Source organism: Oculina patagonica, chromosome 4, assembly GCF_052425735.1.
Source record: "Oculina patagonica isolate OP01 chromosome 4, crgOcupat, whole genome shotgun sequence".
Taxonomy (NCBI): Eukaryota; Metazoa; Cnidaria; class Anthozoa; order Scleractinia; family Oculinidae; genus Oculina; species Oculina patagonica.
The window spans coordinates 47,119,474-47,135,043 of record NC_135761.1 but is presented as its reverse complement, the minus strand read 5'-3'; the positions used below and the strand labels follow the sequence as shown (position 1 = coordinate 47,135,043).

Sequence of the window (15,570 nt, the reverse complement as noted above, 5' to 3'; positions counted from 1 at the left end):
TGCCGACCGTTAGCCTGCGTAGCAGGCGTCTGTGTAGTTTTTAGCGCGCGTAAAAGAGTGCGCGATCGCGAGAAGGCCACGCGAGGTAAAAATCGAGGAGACGCCGTCTTCTCGATTTTTTCCTCGCGTGGCGCTCTCGCGCCTTTCTCGTTTCTCCCATGCGCGCGCTAGAAACTAACGACGCCTGCCACGCAGGCTAGCCGACCGTTGAACAGAAAAATCAAGAACTCTGTCTCGGTGAAAGTCAAATGGAACAGTATTTTTTCTGGAAAATCTCTTCGGAGATTGACGGAACGTCAGAAATTTTCTTACCATTTGTAAGGTTTCCCAGTTCTAGTTTCCCATGCATCAGGTCTCCCATCAACGGAAAGAAATAACAGGAAACTGAGCTACAAATGGTAAGCGACATCTATTTCGGTTAGTTTGCTAATTTTGGAAAGAAGCCTTTCCATTTTTCAGTGGTCATTCCAACCGGTTCTCTCCAACAAATGGTAAGCACCCTAGAGTTCGTTCAGCATCACATTGCGGTAAACACGTCAAGCTGTAGCGGAGGAAATTGTTTTCCCTACGACAATTTGAAAATATTCTCATTTTCATCACAAACGCATCCAACGAACACTCGGGGAGGAAAAGCAAATGATCGCGCGTGTGGTGTGGTCACGCGTGATGGACGCGTGATGCCCAGTGAACAGCCGTACCGCTGACTGAAACGGCAGGCTCAAAGGTAGAAATTCAACATGGCGGCTGTTTATTTTCCAGTTAAATTTATTTCATGCAAACTGGCTGAGACAAGTGTCCTTCCGTAAACTTTGAACAGCTCTTTGAATGACTTTATTGACAACCTGCTTACACCTTTCACGAAGGATGAACCACGATGGATTGACTAAGTTCAGCGCGCCTCAAAGCAACAGTACATGTCAATTGAGATCGATCAAAGAATCGAAGTGCAGCGAGGAAGAACAAATTCTTCAAAAGAAAGCATCTGTGTGTCGATAAGTGGCATGTATGTAGTATTACTTTCTTGTTTCTTTACTCTGATGTGCCTAAATGTTGAATTGAGCGAGCTTGTAAAGAAAATCTTTCGCTGCTGTTTTTACATTTGCTATATCACAACATTGCCGAATTATATGGCTCTGAAAACGCTCCGAAAAATGCCCTAACTGCCTTTTCTTCGCCAATATTTTGATTGTTATCTATAGATTAATGCTTGATTAGCTATTTCGTACCGATTTTATGCCAAATTGAGGCAAATAAATGGCTTCTGTGTTTCGGTGAATTTTGATGAAATAGCAAGAAATCGTTAAGTCACGTGTGTTTAGTTCCTCAATACTAATAAAATATTGTAGTCCCCAGACATTTTGTTGCATTTTTGTAAAGTTTAATGATGGACTTCATTACCCATGTAAGAATAATGTATATAAGTTGTTGCTCATGGGAGATATTGGGCACTAGTTAAAGGCTATTTCCAACAGTACGAAATGTGTACCTTCCAAAAGACCGTTTGAGGAGAAGAAATCAAATTTGACGGTTAAAGTGAATTATTGTACTTAAAGCCTAATAACCACAGAATATAGTGCAGTGAAATTTATTTTCAGAAGTCTTTTTTTCTTGTGGAACTGGTCAATCAAAGTCAGCTAATTAAATATGCATAAATTAGTGAAAAATGGCCATTTTTGCAAAAGGTGCCATAACTTGAAGGGAATAAAATATTTTGAGTTGATGTTTTGCCACAGTACATAGCTCACCATACCCAACATTTATGCTAAGTTTGGGCGAAATCGGTGATATGAGCTGTATCACCTGTTGCATGGTTCTGCCCTGTTCTCTCACGGGCACACTCTTAAGGGTTAAGAACACAACACAGTGCCTCGGCCTGTGCTCGAACCCGGACCGCTCGATCCGGAGTCCGGCGCACTAACCATTAGGCCACCGCGCCTCCCGAATGGGCAGATTAGTCGGTAATAATCCATTAAGTTTCAAAATATGACATTTAATTTATGATGCGCCATTATTAAGTCTGATAAGGCCTTCACTGAGAACATGTTTCATTTATTTCGTAGATTTTTAGTAATTTTAATAAAAGTTATGACGTAGTTAGTGCGGTGTTGACCATACGAACTCATTTTGTTAATATGTCATTTAATTGAATGGTATTAATTTTGATATTATAACCCGCAATATTAATACCGCAACTAGATCTTTTTTTTATATCACAGATAAAAATTAAAGAATTAAAAAAAAACTGCTATTCATTCAATGAGCGTCATTCTCTTTAATGATCCAGGACTTTCAAATCATTTTGTAATAAACTATATTGTCAGTTATTTTTGATGGTATCTTTGATCCAGTTGAGGAAGGCTCGTGTAGCAACCTTTCCATCGTAAGACCCAGGCTCAGCACAGATATCACGCCCCGTTACGTGAACTCCCTCTAAATACCACCGGCCGTTTCGTTCATGCACCACTGGTCCACCCGAGTCTCCGCGGCAAGTTCCGTGTCCTTCTTGTGTAGCGTTCGTATAGAAGCGGTCGTCCTTAAAGTGAAAAATCGGAACAAATAACTGTTACCATAAATAATCCAATAAACGCCCACTTTCAAATAAACGACTCGTATCTAATAAACGCCTCCCCTAAATTGTAAAGTTTGTATTAGACGCCCCCTCTAATAAATGCCTCGTGTCTTATAGACGCCCCTCCAAGAATACGTAAGAATCACCTCAAATCACAACATTTGCACTTTTGTCAAAGCAACAAACAAATAGAAACATCTTAGTCTGTTACGAAATTTATGCAGTGTTTAAAATAAAAGATTGTGTACAGTCGCAGAAATTGCAACATAATAATTATTTGCAATTTTTTTATTCTTTAAAGTTTGCCGGGCTTCATCACCATTTTCTCCTATCAACAATGCTGAAAGGAAAGGGAAAACAGTTTTTACGGCTACCAGTCTGGCATAGTTGCCATATGACGTCATACTGGCAGTGGAGTCGATCAGTAATAAACAAATGCAAACAATAGAGTCACCTTCCCCTGCTTTTACCTTTTAAGGTTGCCCGCGGGTATTTCCGGGAGATAAGGTACTATTTTTTAAATCGAATTTAGGGCATGGAATTCGTAACCAATTTCTCGCTTTTTGGTAGTCGAAATAAAAATGTTCAATTTTTTCTAAAGCTCTTAAATTTGGCAAACAAAATAAACATCACGAAATATTAGCATTTTTAAATTAATCTATTTTTCAATAAAACGCGAATATGTTCTAAGCGCGAAGACAGATTTTTTCTTATTTTTGTCAAGTTCAAATTACCCAAAATTTCATGTGATTAAGTTTCAACAAATTGCTACACAGTTGACTGTAAGATTTGAGCTTCAAAAATATTATGCTTGTGTATTTTCGCCAATTGTTACAACAACGCTTGAGTAATGTTTCGATTGCATTGATTATTTTAAAGCTTAATACAAGCTAAACAATGCTGAAAATTCTGAATAGCCGATTTCATTGCATTCTTGGATAATTTGAACTTATTGACAGTAAAAAGAAAAAATTATCTTCACGTTTAGAAAATATTCACGGAAAAATATTCATCACGGATCAAAAACACGACTGATTATGCCTTCATATCATACCTACCCCAGCAAAATACACGATGTTAACCTCCAACTCTTTCAACACGTCCGACAGCCGGCCTCCGTGGGAAATTCTACCCCAGCCAGTTTGCCAGAGGACTGTTCCGACCGGCAGTCTCTCGGTGGACTCGGGCAAGCAGATGGTACCCACATGATCGTTGATAGTAGCGGGCGTTTTCAGTTTTAACAGTGCCAAGTCAGTGTAACTGTGCAACACGTAATGATCGAGTGAACGAAGTTGTTCCTTCCCTCCATTTTTAGAACGAGTGTGTTCGCCAAGTCTGATACAGAAAAAATAGGTAGAAAACATTTTGGTTAATTCCATACAAGACACATTTCTCTTGCATGAAATACAAGTTCGCTAAACTTATGATCTTTGGTGACGACGACGACAATGATGGTGATGATGACGATGATGACGACAACGGCTCTTTCAAGTTTGATATTTTGTCTGAACAAAAACTCGCCATTTCGCAATGAGACGCAAGTCAGTTACTATTATAGCAAAATGACAGTTTATTATAAGCCCTTAAAATGTCATGATCGTGATAAAAAGAAACACAAGCTACTCACTTTACAAAGATCTCTTCAAGGCGTCTATTATAAACGCAATGTTCAGCGGTTATCACCCACTGTGGAGTTAAAAGGGAACCGCTACACACGTGCCGTAGGCCACCCCAGTAGTACTCTATGTCAATCTCCGCGTGCCAGCGCCATTCTCCTGGGCTGGCGTGTTGACCACCCACGATCCTTTTAGTCAATTTCACACCGCACTGATCAACCAGCGCTGTCAGAGTTGTATAAATAAAAGACACAATGTGTAAGTCATGAAGATAATCTTCGCTTAGATAATTTTCAGAGAAAATACTTCAAACTATCTTGTCACGGACACAAATGGAAGTTCTAAGTGAGAGGAAGAGACGCTGATTGACATAGCAGGGCTAGCATATGTTTATATCACTTCTGGCTTCACGATTAGTGTTGGATCTAACACTTTACGTGCTTTTTGATCATTTCAGTCCCTTAGGAATCTCCCTTAGGAGTTTGGGTGTTAAGATGGTTTCCGCCCAAAATTCGAGCAATACAGGCCAAAAAACAGTTACCAAAAAGACCTCTTTGCATGGTAACAGTTTAAGTACAGCTAACAAAAACCTGCCAAAAATTTAGCACTCAAGCTGACCCCGCGAGAGAAAATGGATTTGAAATTGTCAATATTTCAGTTAAAACGGACGTTTCACGCCAGTTCAAAACAAAATGGCGCGCGTTATAAACATTTTTACAAGGTTTGACTTTAATTTTCTCGAGAATGCTTTAGAATTTAATTACGGGGTCACTAAGAGAAATGAATTTCGATAAGATCTTTTAAATGGTATACAAAATGTTGACGTACTATGAGTAGATTTTTGGTACTTAATTTTCGCACTCGTTGCTCGAACTTTCAGCGGAATCCGTCTTAATAGTCCATTTTACAGTTGCCTGCTAAGTGTCCTGGTCTTTGAATGTTAGTGAGGCTGTACGTGACCATGTATTGATACAAACCTCTCTGCTCTATCATGTAAATTCAAACTAAAGTTAGCATCAGAACAACATGATTTTCACAACAAAAGCAATGAGGTCTGTATCAAAACAAGGTCACCTCCAGCCTCGCTACAATTCATAGGCCAGGTCACTGAGCAGGCAACTGTAAAATGGACTGTTAGTATCAGATAACATCACATAAATAGCATAAAAAAATTTTCTATCACTTTACAACGTCGTTGACTGTCAGTTCCATCTTAGTGTTCACCGTTGATTACGAGCGCAGATTTTTTGCATTTTTTGCCTGTTACAGAGTTGATTTTTTCTATTAATATTGAGTACGTTAGAGGCTTCAATCTGTCAACACTGTCAAAACTCTCATGGGCGTACGAGGCGGAAGGGGAGGAGGGGTGGGGGTCGGGCGAGGGGGGCTTTGTGGTTCAAAAGAGTAAATTTCTCATTTAACTGCTTTTGGTTCATCTCGCAAATTTCTATAATCATGTTCCATCATTGTCGCAAATGCAGCGTGACTCCTAAGTTTGATTCTGTTGAAATCATTTTGGAGTGGCAAATTGGAGAGGGCGACCTAAAGTTAGGATTTTCCATCGCTTGAGCGTTTGCGCGCGGTGGATCCATTGTCAGACCTTAAAACAAAGCTGTTACAAATGTGATGATTGAAGATTATGCTTTTGACTTAAATGTTTAATTCTAAGGGCTAGCTCAAAACAATTAAACGAATTAAATCCATTTGCCCCTGAATTATTAAACTTTTTTGTATAACTTTGAAGCCGGGCAAAAACGTATTTCCGAAGAAAAAGAATTCAGTGAATTGACATCTTTCGGTCAGTGCCACAAAACTAATTTAAGAACTATCATCCCCTTTAAGCAAGCAGGTAAGATAAGATGTGTACAAAACTATTTCAATAAGCAAAATACTATTCACCTCCGAGCAGCTAAAGAGAAACATACTGCTTTAGTGTGTCGCTTTTTCTACCAAAAGTAATGTTTTGCTCTGCCAGTTATTCAGTTTGTGTGGTGTAAGGAGAAGCCACGAGCCAAGCGGCCCACACTGCCGGAGCTTATCCCGGTTTCCGTAGCATTAAGCGGCTAGGAATATTTCTACTCCCCCCTGAATGGGATGCTAGTCCATTGCAGGGTTCCCCCCCCCCCCAGTATTATGTCGCCGGTACCCATTTATACACCTGGGTGAAGAGAGGCACTATGAGAGTAAAGTGTCTTGCCCAAGAACACAACACAAGTGACCCCGGCCGGGGCTCGAACTCGGACCGCTCGATCCGGAGTCCGGTGCTCTAAATATTAGGCCTTTGCGCCTCCTTGTGTGGTATATACTATCACATATCCAACAACGTCAAAAGAATTTTAATATTTAAGCTCCCCGGCTGTTCTCGGCAACGCGTATTGCTTACCATATTTGTTGCCAATGATATATGAGCTCATATACAACAGCATGTTAACCAATCAAAGAACTTACGCGTTCCTCCATACAACTCCACTCTAAGACAGTTCCAGTTATGTCATTTGGTTGGATGAAAGCGAAAGTATCTTGCAGACACCGGTACTGGCAATTTGTGTCGCTCAACCGTGTTGCTGTCACCTTGCCTGTGGAATTCCTATCAATAAAAACAGAACGTAGTTTAGCTTATATAAAGCAAGACATGTTGCGTGTAAGTGTTGTGGTAATCTGTTTTTGACATAAGTAATCTCGTGACCTGTGGGAGGCGCGGTGGCCTAAAGGTTAGCACGCCGGTCTCCGGATTGAGCGGTCCGGGTTCGAGCCCTGGCCGGGGTCACTGTGTTGTTTCTTGGGCAAGACACTTTACTCTCATAGTGCCTCTCTCCACCCAGGTGTATAAATGGGTACAGGTGAAATAATGCTGAGGGGTTTCCTGCGATGTTCGGGCAGTATGGGCCGCATGGCTCGAGGATTAATCTCGTCACCTGAAATAGCAATAACCACTCACAACTTCCACGCCATTTGCATCCTTATAAGGTGTCCAGACGTTTCCATCCGATGAGTAGGACAGCTTGAAGTCCGTGACCCATTCATTGACATTTCTGTCACCTTGGGTAGCAACAGCACACACTTGAAAGGTTGTGCGAAGATCAACCTGCAGCCACTCGTCATTCCTGTTAGCTTCTTTGGCACACCAGCCGTCGCCTCTGTCTCCGTTGAGTCGACCGTAAGCGGGCTGGTAACCATCGCCATATTGGGAAGAAGCTGTCATGTGACTATCAGGAATTTTGTCTTGGTCAGATATTCCTAAAGGCTCCGCTGGTTGTGAAAGTAAACAGTTATTCGTTGATTTCAATAAAACTAGTACTGTAAATAGTTTTTCACAAGTTCTTCTTACTCAATTAAACTATTTTAAAGTATATTGCAATTGTTGGTTTGTTTTTGTTATCGATAACCATTGGTCAACTCTTATGATGCAAATTGAACAGTATTTATACCTAATCGTACCTTTTTGGTACGCTTCGGCGGCATATCAGGCGAGTTTGGTCGAGCCATGGTTCGTATTTTGGCGAGACGCAGTCGAGCCAAAATACCCATGGCGAGACCAAACGAGCCTGATATGCCGCCAAAGCGTACCAAAAAGGTACGATTAGGTATTTACCGTACCCAAATTCAGCCAAACATCCGGTGATATTATTCGCTCTGTTGAAGCCATGCTTGCCAGGTACGTAGTTTTAAATGTATTGACCTGCTTGTATTGATACTTTTTTTGGTCTTCCACACTTCAAGTTCTCTTCTCACATTGTTTTACTCGTTTGTTTGGAGTTTCATTCTCTACATGCGAAAAATTTGGAAACTCCGACTCTATTGTTTTAGTCTGAATGTTTCAGTACTCGTCGGCAAACATCGCGCAATTGGCGAGCGCGCTCAATTTTAGTTTTGGCGGGAAAGTTTTTCCCTTTTTACGACAGCTAAACACCGCTAAATGTAATTTACGAAGTTCCGTTTTATTGGTAAAACCTCTTTTCAAATCATCGTACAGTAACACTACTTTACTTCAAAGTGACCATGATATGGTGGCATATCAGGTCAGTGACTTGATATCGTAGGATATCAGGACAGTAGATCGCGCTTCTGATTGGCTACTTGCGAATTTGGGTACGGTAAGAAAAGATATAATCCACTTATATTTAATCTCGGTCGATCTTATAAATGATCAATCTTGTAAATTTCTTCTAAGTGTGCACCTTAACTTTTTTTACAAGGTCGAAATGTTTACATAACTTCAAAATAGCTAGAAATTATTCTTTGCTCAATACACTCCTATCCCTCATTGTTGTCTCTTTTTTCACCGCCGATACGAGTTCGCCAAACCATTGAAATTTATTCTTCCGCCAGACATAGACTTTTGGTGAGGTCGAATCGCTTATGGTTTATGCTTTTCACGGGTAAACGTTTCTTCAATCAGGTATATATTGTATCGAGAACTCCGAGCTTTGAAATGTTGGAAGCATGCATTGTGTCTAAAGTTCGCAAGTGTTTCACTCCTCGAAGAAAACTCTTAAGAATCCTTTTTTCAACAATATGGCGTAGTGTGGCAAAATTGGAGAGTCTTTTTTAACGTCGCAACTTAAGAGAAGAAAGAGCAAGCATTTCTCCCAGTGCAGGGGAAAGGGCATACTGCTTTTTACCAGTTCGGGGAATAAGGGAGAAAACTAACAGAAAATCTTCGTAGAAACGTTTATTACAAGTTGTGTTACGTTAGAAAATTGTGTCATTTCTTGAAGGAATATTCTTCGGCTTACCTGCATCAGCCATTGTTTCGTTAAACTTTCCTGGAGCCGTTTTTGCATCTACAGCTCTTCCTTGGACAGGAATAGAAGATTGCTACAGAAGCATTGCGACGGAAATTATAAAACAAAGCGGTAAAGGAGTCATGTCTCCTCCTCTATGTAGAACTGAAAAGAAAAGATTATGGACATGAAAAAAAATCTGTGGAAATTATGACAATTTCATCTTTGAATTGATTCCGTGAGTTGCATTGCATATGTTTTCATAATGATTAATACTAGCAGTTTGGAAAGGAAAAGGTAACCTTAATAAATAGATAGAAAGATAGATAAATAAATAAATAAATAAATAAATTGATAAGATAAATAATAATAATAATAATAATAAGAAATTTTATGTTATATTTAATAGAAGAAGAAGTAGAAAATATTTGTAAAGCCCTTTTCTGGGCCTGCTCCAGGCGCTTTACAATAATGTTAAAAAAATAACGAAAAAAAAGGCTGAAAAAGGTGAATAAATCTTAACAATTATAAATGCGCATTTAAAATAATAAGAAATAAAAATCGCTAAGATTAATGAGATTTTTAACCCTTTTACTACCAATCGCACATATTTGTTAGGAAAACACCAAAGGTGATTAAAAAATCTCTGACACTGGATAGCAATGATCCCTTTTCATGTCAAGTCGATAATATAATTAAAGTCTATTTTGCCAAAAAAAACGTTTATTTTAAAGCAAGCAATGATTTTTTTACAGAAATGATAGTTCCCCGTTTGGATTACCTGGGTTTCTAATATATAACCCGCGGGTCGTACCAACACTTCTAAATTCCAATTCGATCAGGGATTCAGGGCCACAATGAAAACTACTGGGACACCAGTAATTGTGTAGCCTGCGAATACAGCCGCCTCTCATTCGCGTCCCGCAACGAAAAGCGAAACACGAAGAAAGACGTCTGCGATTCACGGCCAGAAATTCCATACTGATGACGTAAATCTGTCCAGAATCCGGACAGGAGCGCTGATTGGTCAGCTAGTTAATTTACATAATGTATGCGAAATATAACACTTCATGACACGAACGGTAAAAAACCGGATGTTATTGCGGACTAAAAGTTGACCGGGGGAAGGATCGTAAAACTACACCAAAGCTATACCTTTCTATTAATTTCTATAATATCTATAATTCATATGTAATTGGGAAACAAAAAGAAACTGCTTTATAATAAGATGAACGACCTCAAAGATGTACAGAAAGGACGCGCCACACGGGGGGGGGGGGGGGGGGGCACCCTGTATATTTTTGGGTGGGGGTGTGCCGCTGGGAATTTGAAGGCCTTACCCTATACTAGACCATTTTCAGCTGATTTTTGCAACCCTATACTAGACTAGACACCGAAAATCCCTACCCTATCCCAGACTGGAATTTTTTTAGAACTGTATCACTATCAGTGTGTTAATGGAAAACCATCTGTCAACAACGATGCCGCGATGTTTTTATTTACGTTTAGGAAATCCTCTTTCTCGTCTGAGTTTCTATTCCTATTCTGGACTTTTTTCGTCATACCACCAATCAGTTTCCCGGCAAATGCTACCCTTTTCCAGACCAAACCTCTCTGATTTCTATACCCTATCCCAGACTAAACTGCTTGAAAACCATACCCTTCACAGCGGCACATACCTATATAGCTCATGTATGGGAGTGCCCCCCCCGGGCACACGGGGGGCGCCACAGCGGCCGTTAAAAATAGATCAATTTTGTCACCTAACTTTTAATGTTGACATATTAAAAGGCAGCCGGCAAAACAAACAAGCAACAAAAATGTGAAATACAGATAACCTGAACGACCTGAACCATCCACAACCAAAGAATAAATGCTATAGAAAAACAGAATTTTAAGTTGACAAACAGCGGGGAAAGAAGAAACGAACTCAGAAGAATTGTTATGATCGTTGCGGTATCGGTATTTACGGCCCAACACCTCCGAGAGTTGCGCTCAAGTTCCAAAACAATGTCATCTAGTGATTTCGCAGCTTATTTTTCCAAATTTTACTAATGTGCAACTCGTATAGGGATTTCTAATTTTCGCGATGAAGTTGTCCGGTGTAAATGACCGCTTAATGTGTCCTTGACTGCCTTGAAAGTGTTTGTGATCAGGCAAGTAATGTGCGGCTGAAAGCAAAAAATATAATTATGCAAGACCAACTGCGTGTGGTGTGGGAAATCTAATTAGTGGTTAACGTCATCAGTATGGAATTTCTGGCCGTGAATCGCAGACGTCTTTCTTCGTGTTTCGCTTTTCGTTGCGGGACGCGAATGAGAGGCGGCTGTATTCGCAGGCTAGTAATTGTGTTACCCTTCAAAAGTCGGTTTTTTTTTTCTTTTTTTTACGTATATATTCATTATTATGGACATCCATTTTGCATAAAAACTAAAACGCTAACCCCAATTTTTAATTAATTTTTGTAATGCTAATAACATGATTGAACCTGGACCAAGTTTTAGAAAATTTTAAATACTCTTCCTATTACGGTAACACGGAAGGAGAATTGGTGTTGCGTTCCAAGTGAAATTGTGTGCAAATCATATTATGATATTTTAAACCTTAAAAAATTCATAAAAAATAAGTGAGCTACAAAAGAAAATTCGGAGACACCGTTTTTTAGACCAAATGAACGAAGATCTATTCCACATAAAAAACATATGCGTTCATGTATACTACTACTACTACTACTACTACTACTACTACTACTACTACTACTACTACTACTACTACTACTACTACTACTACTACTACTACTACTACTACTACTACTACTACTAATAATAATAATAATAATAATAATAATAATAATAATAATAATAATAATAATAATAATCGAATGTTTATCCAGGATAGCCCTTCAGTACATGCGTACTGTTATCAACGGGGTCCTGCTAATTAAAAATTAAAAATTTAAAATTACTAAAATTACTAAATATATAATATATAATGAAAATTGTATAAAAAGCGAATCGTGCACTAAGTTAAAAACCTTAAAAAACTACAATAAAATATTACAAGTAAAAATCGTCCAACGCTTTCCTAAATAAAAGTCTAGAATTAATGTTTCTTAAATTCAAAGGTAAAGAATTAAAAATCGAGGCACCTATAAAATAAAAACTACGGCGCGCAAAATCAAGTTTGACTTTGGGAAGTTTTGCTGTTTTCCCGTTGTTTCTAGTGTTGGCGTTATGATGTCATCGTTCAAGGTAATTTTTAAACGGAGAACACACAGTTCCATTAAGACAATCAAAAACAAAAGAGCATGCTCTCTTTTGTAAAAAGTTGTTAATTGATAAAATTCGAAGATCACAACTTCGCAGACTGCACTTTGAAAAATGATTTCCAAGCTTCGGTTTTTAAAAAAACATAGTTGTGCAACATCATAAGTCTCTTTATTCCCGGTTTATTATTTACGAACAACGCCCTATAAACTTTTGTAATCTTACTTTTGAACATTGAAATCTAGTTTTTAAACTTAATTGAAATTAATTTTAGTTTTTATTCTTCCCTACCACTGTCGCTCAGTACTTTGGCGAACCTGCTGTACATACGCTGAATGAATTGTAGAAGTTTCTGTAAATAATTTCAGGCGAAAAAGTCGGCCATTGAGTATCGCTGAGTATCACGCTGCGTTCTCTTCGCAAAGCGAGAGTTCTTCTTGGCTTGCCCGAGTTTGTTTTGAAATTTGTCAATTAAAACACCGAATTCTGCTAGACGTCTTTATATCTCACGTCCTCCGTTGTCCTTTTCATGTAAGCCCCTTATCATCTTTTTTTTTTTTTCTGAAAAAGTTTTCGGAGAATGCCATTTTACTGCGATAAAATAATTCCCGAGAAAGGCTTTCGGGAGCTCAAGAGCTCCCGTAGAGTTTACGGGAAAAAATGACGTGATTTTCTCGGGCCCGAAATCTTCTGTGCGCTTTGAGAAGCACCAAAAATAGTTTTTGAAGGGCTTTAAGCGGCCGTTTTCGTTCGTGCGCTTTGAGAAGCCCACCAAAAATAGTTTTTGAGGGGCTTTAAGCGACCGTTTTCGTTCTCTAGAAGTTTTCGGGACTTTCGAGAAACGCACGCAAGGTGCGGAAACAGCAAAAGCTCGAGACCTATATGACTTAAGGTGGAAATTGATGGAGTTTACCGTTAAGACGCATTGCAGTGCATGTAATAGTCCACTTACCCTCTTTACTGTGTGTAATCTTCCCTTGTGTAGTCTAAATCTAGCTATAATGACAAAAACCGTCGGTTGAAAAAATTTATTCATCCGCGTTATGTATACGTTCCTTAATTAGAAACGAGCTGAATGTACTAATCAACGCTCTTTTCAAATCATAAGAATAATTTGATTTTAAAACTAGATAATCCGTGACTAGTAATAATAAGCTGAAATCCATTTCGTTCGTCACTGCGAGTTCAAGCTCAAGTTAACGACATCCAAATTCTAGTGTTACTGTTGCCTGTTGAATATATAATTAATAATAATTATATATATAAAGGTAACGGCTCTGTATATTTACAAACAGGAGAAAGATGTAGAGACGCACGTAATCAGATCCAATTAGAGTTCATTAACAAAAATAGCTATAGAAATACAAACGATTCCAAGTAGAAAGTATTATTTTACTTCAATAGTATACTGATTGCTGTTTCTATAAAAAGCTTATCTTTATCATGATATTCAGAATCATTCATAACGTTGTTAATAAATGACCTTAATTAGCTGGATCATCTTTCCAGACCGAACGATCCCCAATGACACAGTTACAATTTCACATCTTGAAAAAATGAGTCTTTGCAATCGGTATTTACTTTATCGGCGAGAATTATTAATAACACTATAACAAGTGACCAAGAGTAGATTTCAAATCAAAAATTAAATAATCAGCAAGTAAAGTTATCCATATATAATAAAATACTGCAATATCACAGCGACAAACCGATGAGTGGTTCCGGATCTATTGAAGACCTGGATCAGTAACTTAGTTAAAACGGAAAATATAGACGGCAAACTGATCCTGACGGCTAAAGCGGTCAAAAATAAACAAAGTGGATAAAAAGAAAAAAAGTAGAATATATAGATAAAACTGTGCCCTATATTTCGGTTTGCAAAACAAACCTTCCTCAGGGGCTGGGCGGAGTAAACAAATGAGAAAAATAAAAAAGTTAAAGTTATCCATGGTCAATTAAATGCGCTAGATTGCTCATTCTTGCGACATTAAGTTTGGAGGTGTAATGAGTCAAATAGCTCAGAGTCAGACTCCCAAGTCGTCTCCCCGTTCAGTTTCCTATGCCTTATTCGCTTTTTTGTTCAGGGAAATGTCCAGCGTCACAAAACAAGCCTGATAACCCCTCCCCACTCTTCAGTTGCTTGCCCGCAGGAAAACGTTTAAATTTGAAATTGGAAGATTTTTTCACGAATGTCTTTAATGGAAAAATAAACATCATTGGAGCATGTTGGAGATATTAAACCTTGCTAGATCTTGGAAAACATCGTCAGTTACGATTATTTAAGAAGTTTGGATTATAATAAATTCCTATTGAACTTTTCAGAAAGTCATCTTTTGAGTATTTAAGATCATCTAACCTTTTTTAATACAGCTTGCACGGAAATGAAATTTTTCGAGATCGTCTGGATCTATGTTTTTAAGGTTGTTTTACATCTATATTATTTTTTGTCTACACAGTCCACCTGAGAGCAGACTCGCTAATATTTTTATGTAACGAACGCCGTACCTGTAGATAGCAAAAACATGATTTTTAAACTGAAAAATGTCGTTTCATATGTTTAAAAATTATTCTCTATATAAAGCAGATTTACCTCGAATTTGTAAGTTTAAAGTACCCCAATTCATATCTGTTGTAATTTGGTTGTAAAAATGACAAAGATTGCTTGAAGTATCACGACAAATTAAAATGATGCCATGGAAGAAAAGGAACGAAACCTAATGCAGAGACCAATGAAACTTGGCAGACTAATAGTTCTGCAGGTGACACATGTGCAGTTAAAATTAAATTATGTTACCATGGCAAATCACTCTTTTCCAGTCCCCACCAATTTATTTTCAATATTTAAGCATTTTTAAGTTCGGAAAAATGAAACTCCAGCAAGACGTCTGCCTTATCCATTCATATGCTTGGCAGATCACGCATGTCAAGCATTATTGACAAATAGCAATAAAGAATGCTAGAATTGGCCAGAAAAGCCTTTAGCATCGGGGAGATCTGGAACCTAGTTTGTTGCCATGGTAACCAAATTGTTGGGTCCACATGGTGAAGCACAACAAGCAGAGTGTTGCTGCAAAAAATCAGAGACATCCGATACAAATTGGCTGAGATATCACTTTCTTCATATTTGATCACAATTTGGTTGAGTCTATGACGTCATCGATTTGCTAATTTGCATATTTTAAGGTGTCTCGATACAGTTGGCCTTTTAGGGACCTTCCCTGACTCGGGTCGATATGAAAATTACACCATATATTGGTTTAAGATTGAAGTTTGTTTTAATATATTTTTTAAGGTAATCGACATTTTCATGGCAACGTTAAACAGAAAACCGCAAAAACAGCAAAACCTGAATTTTCCGCGAATCAGATTTCATGTTGAAAAACTGTTACCAACAT

The 15,570-nt window shown here is 38.4% G+C and overlaps 2 protein-coding genes across 2 annotated transcripts in view; both read right to left on the bottom strand.

Moving 5' to 3' along the window:
- LOC144652662 (lactadherin-like) overlaps window positions 1-7,428 on the bottom strand; it is a 19,085-nt gene extending 11,657 nt beyond the window's left edge. Inside the window, exons 1-2 of the mRNA XM_078512741.1 lie at window positions 7,124-7,428; window positions 6,634-6,772 (exon numbers count right to left, since the gene is read on the bottom strand). Of these exons, the coding sequence (XP_078368867.1) occupies window positions 6,677-6,772; window positions 7,124-7,387 (360 nt within the window). The 5' untranslated portion in view covers window positions 7,388-7,428 and the 3' untranslated portion in view covers window positions 6,634-6,676. The remainder of the gene's footprint in view (window positions 1-6,633; window positions 6,773-7,123) is intronic.
- On the bottom strand, window positions 2,316-15,570 carry LOC144648523 (transmembrane protease serine 5-like). Its single transcript, XM_078508052.1, has 5 exons — window positions 15,565-15,570; window positions 13,128-13,161; window positions 4,197-4,410; window positions 3,628-3,904; window positions 2,316-2,533 (listed from the first exon to the last, which is right to left on the bottom strand). Exons 1-5 carry the CDS (start codon window positions 15,568-15,570, stop codon window positions 2,318-2,320), a joined length of 747 nt encoding a protein of 248 aa, XP_078364178.1. The 3' UTR covers window positions 2,316-2,317.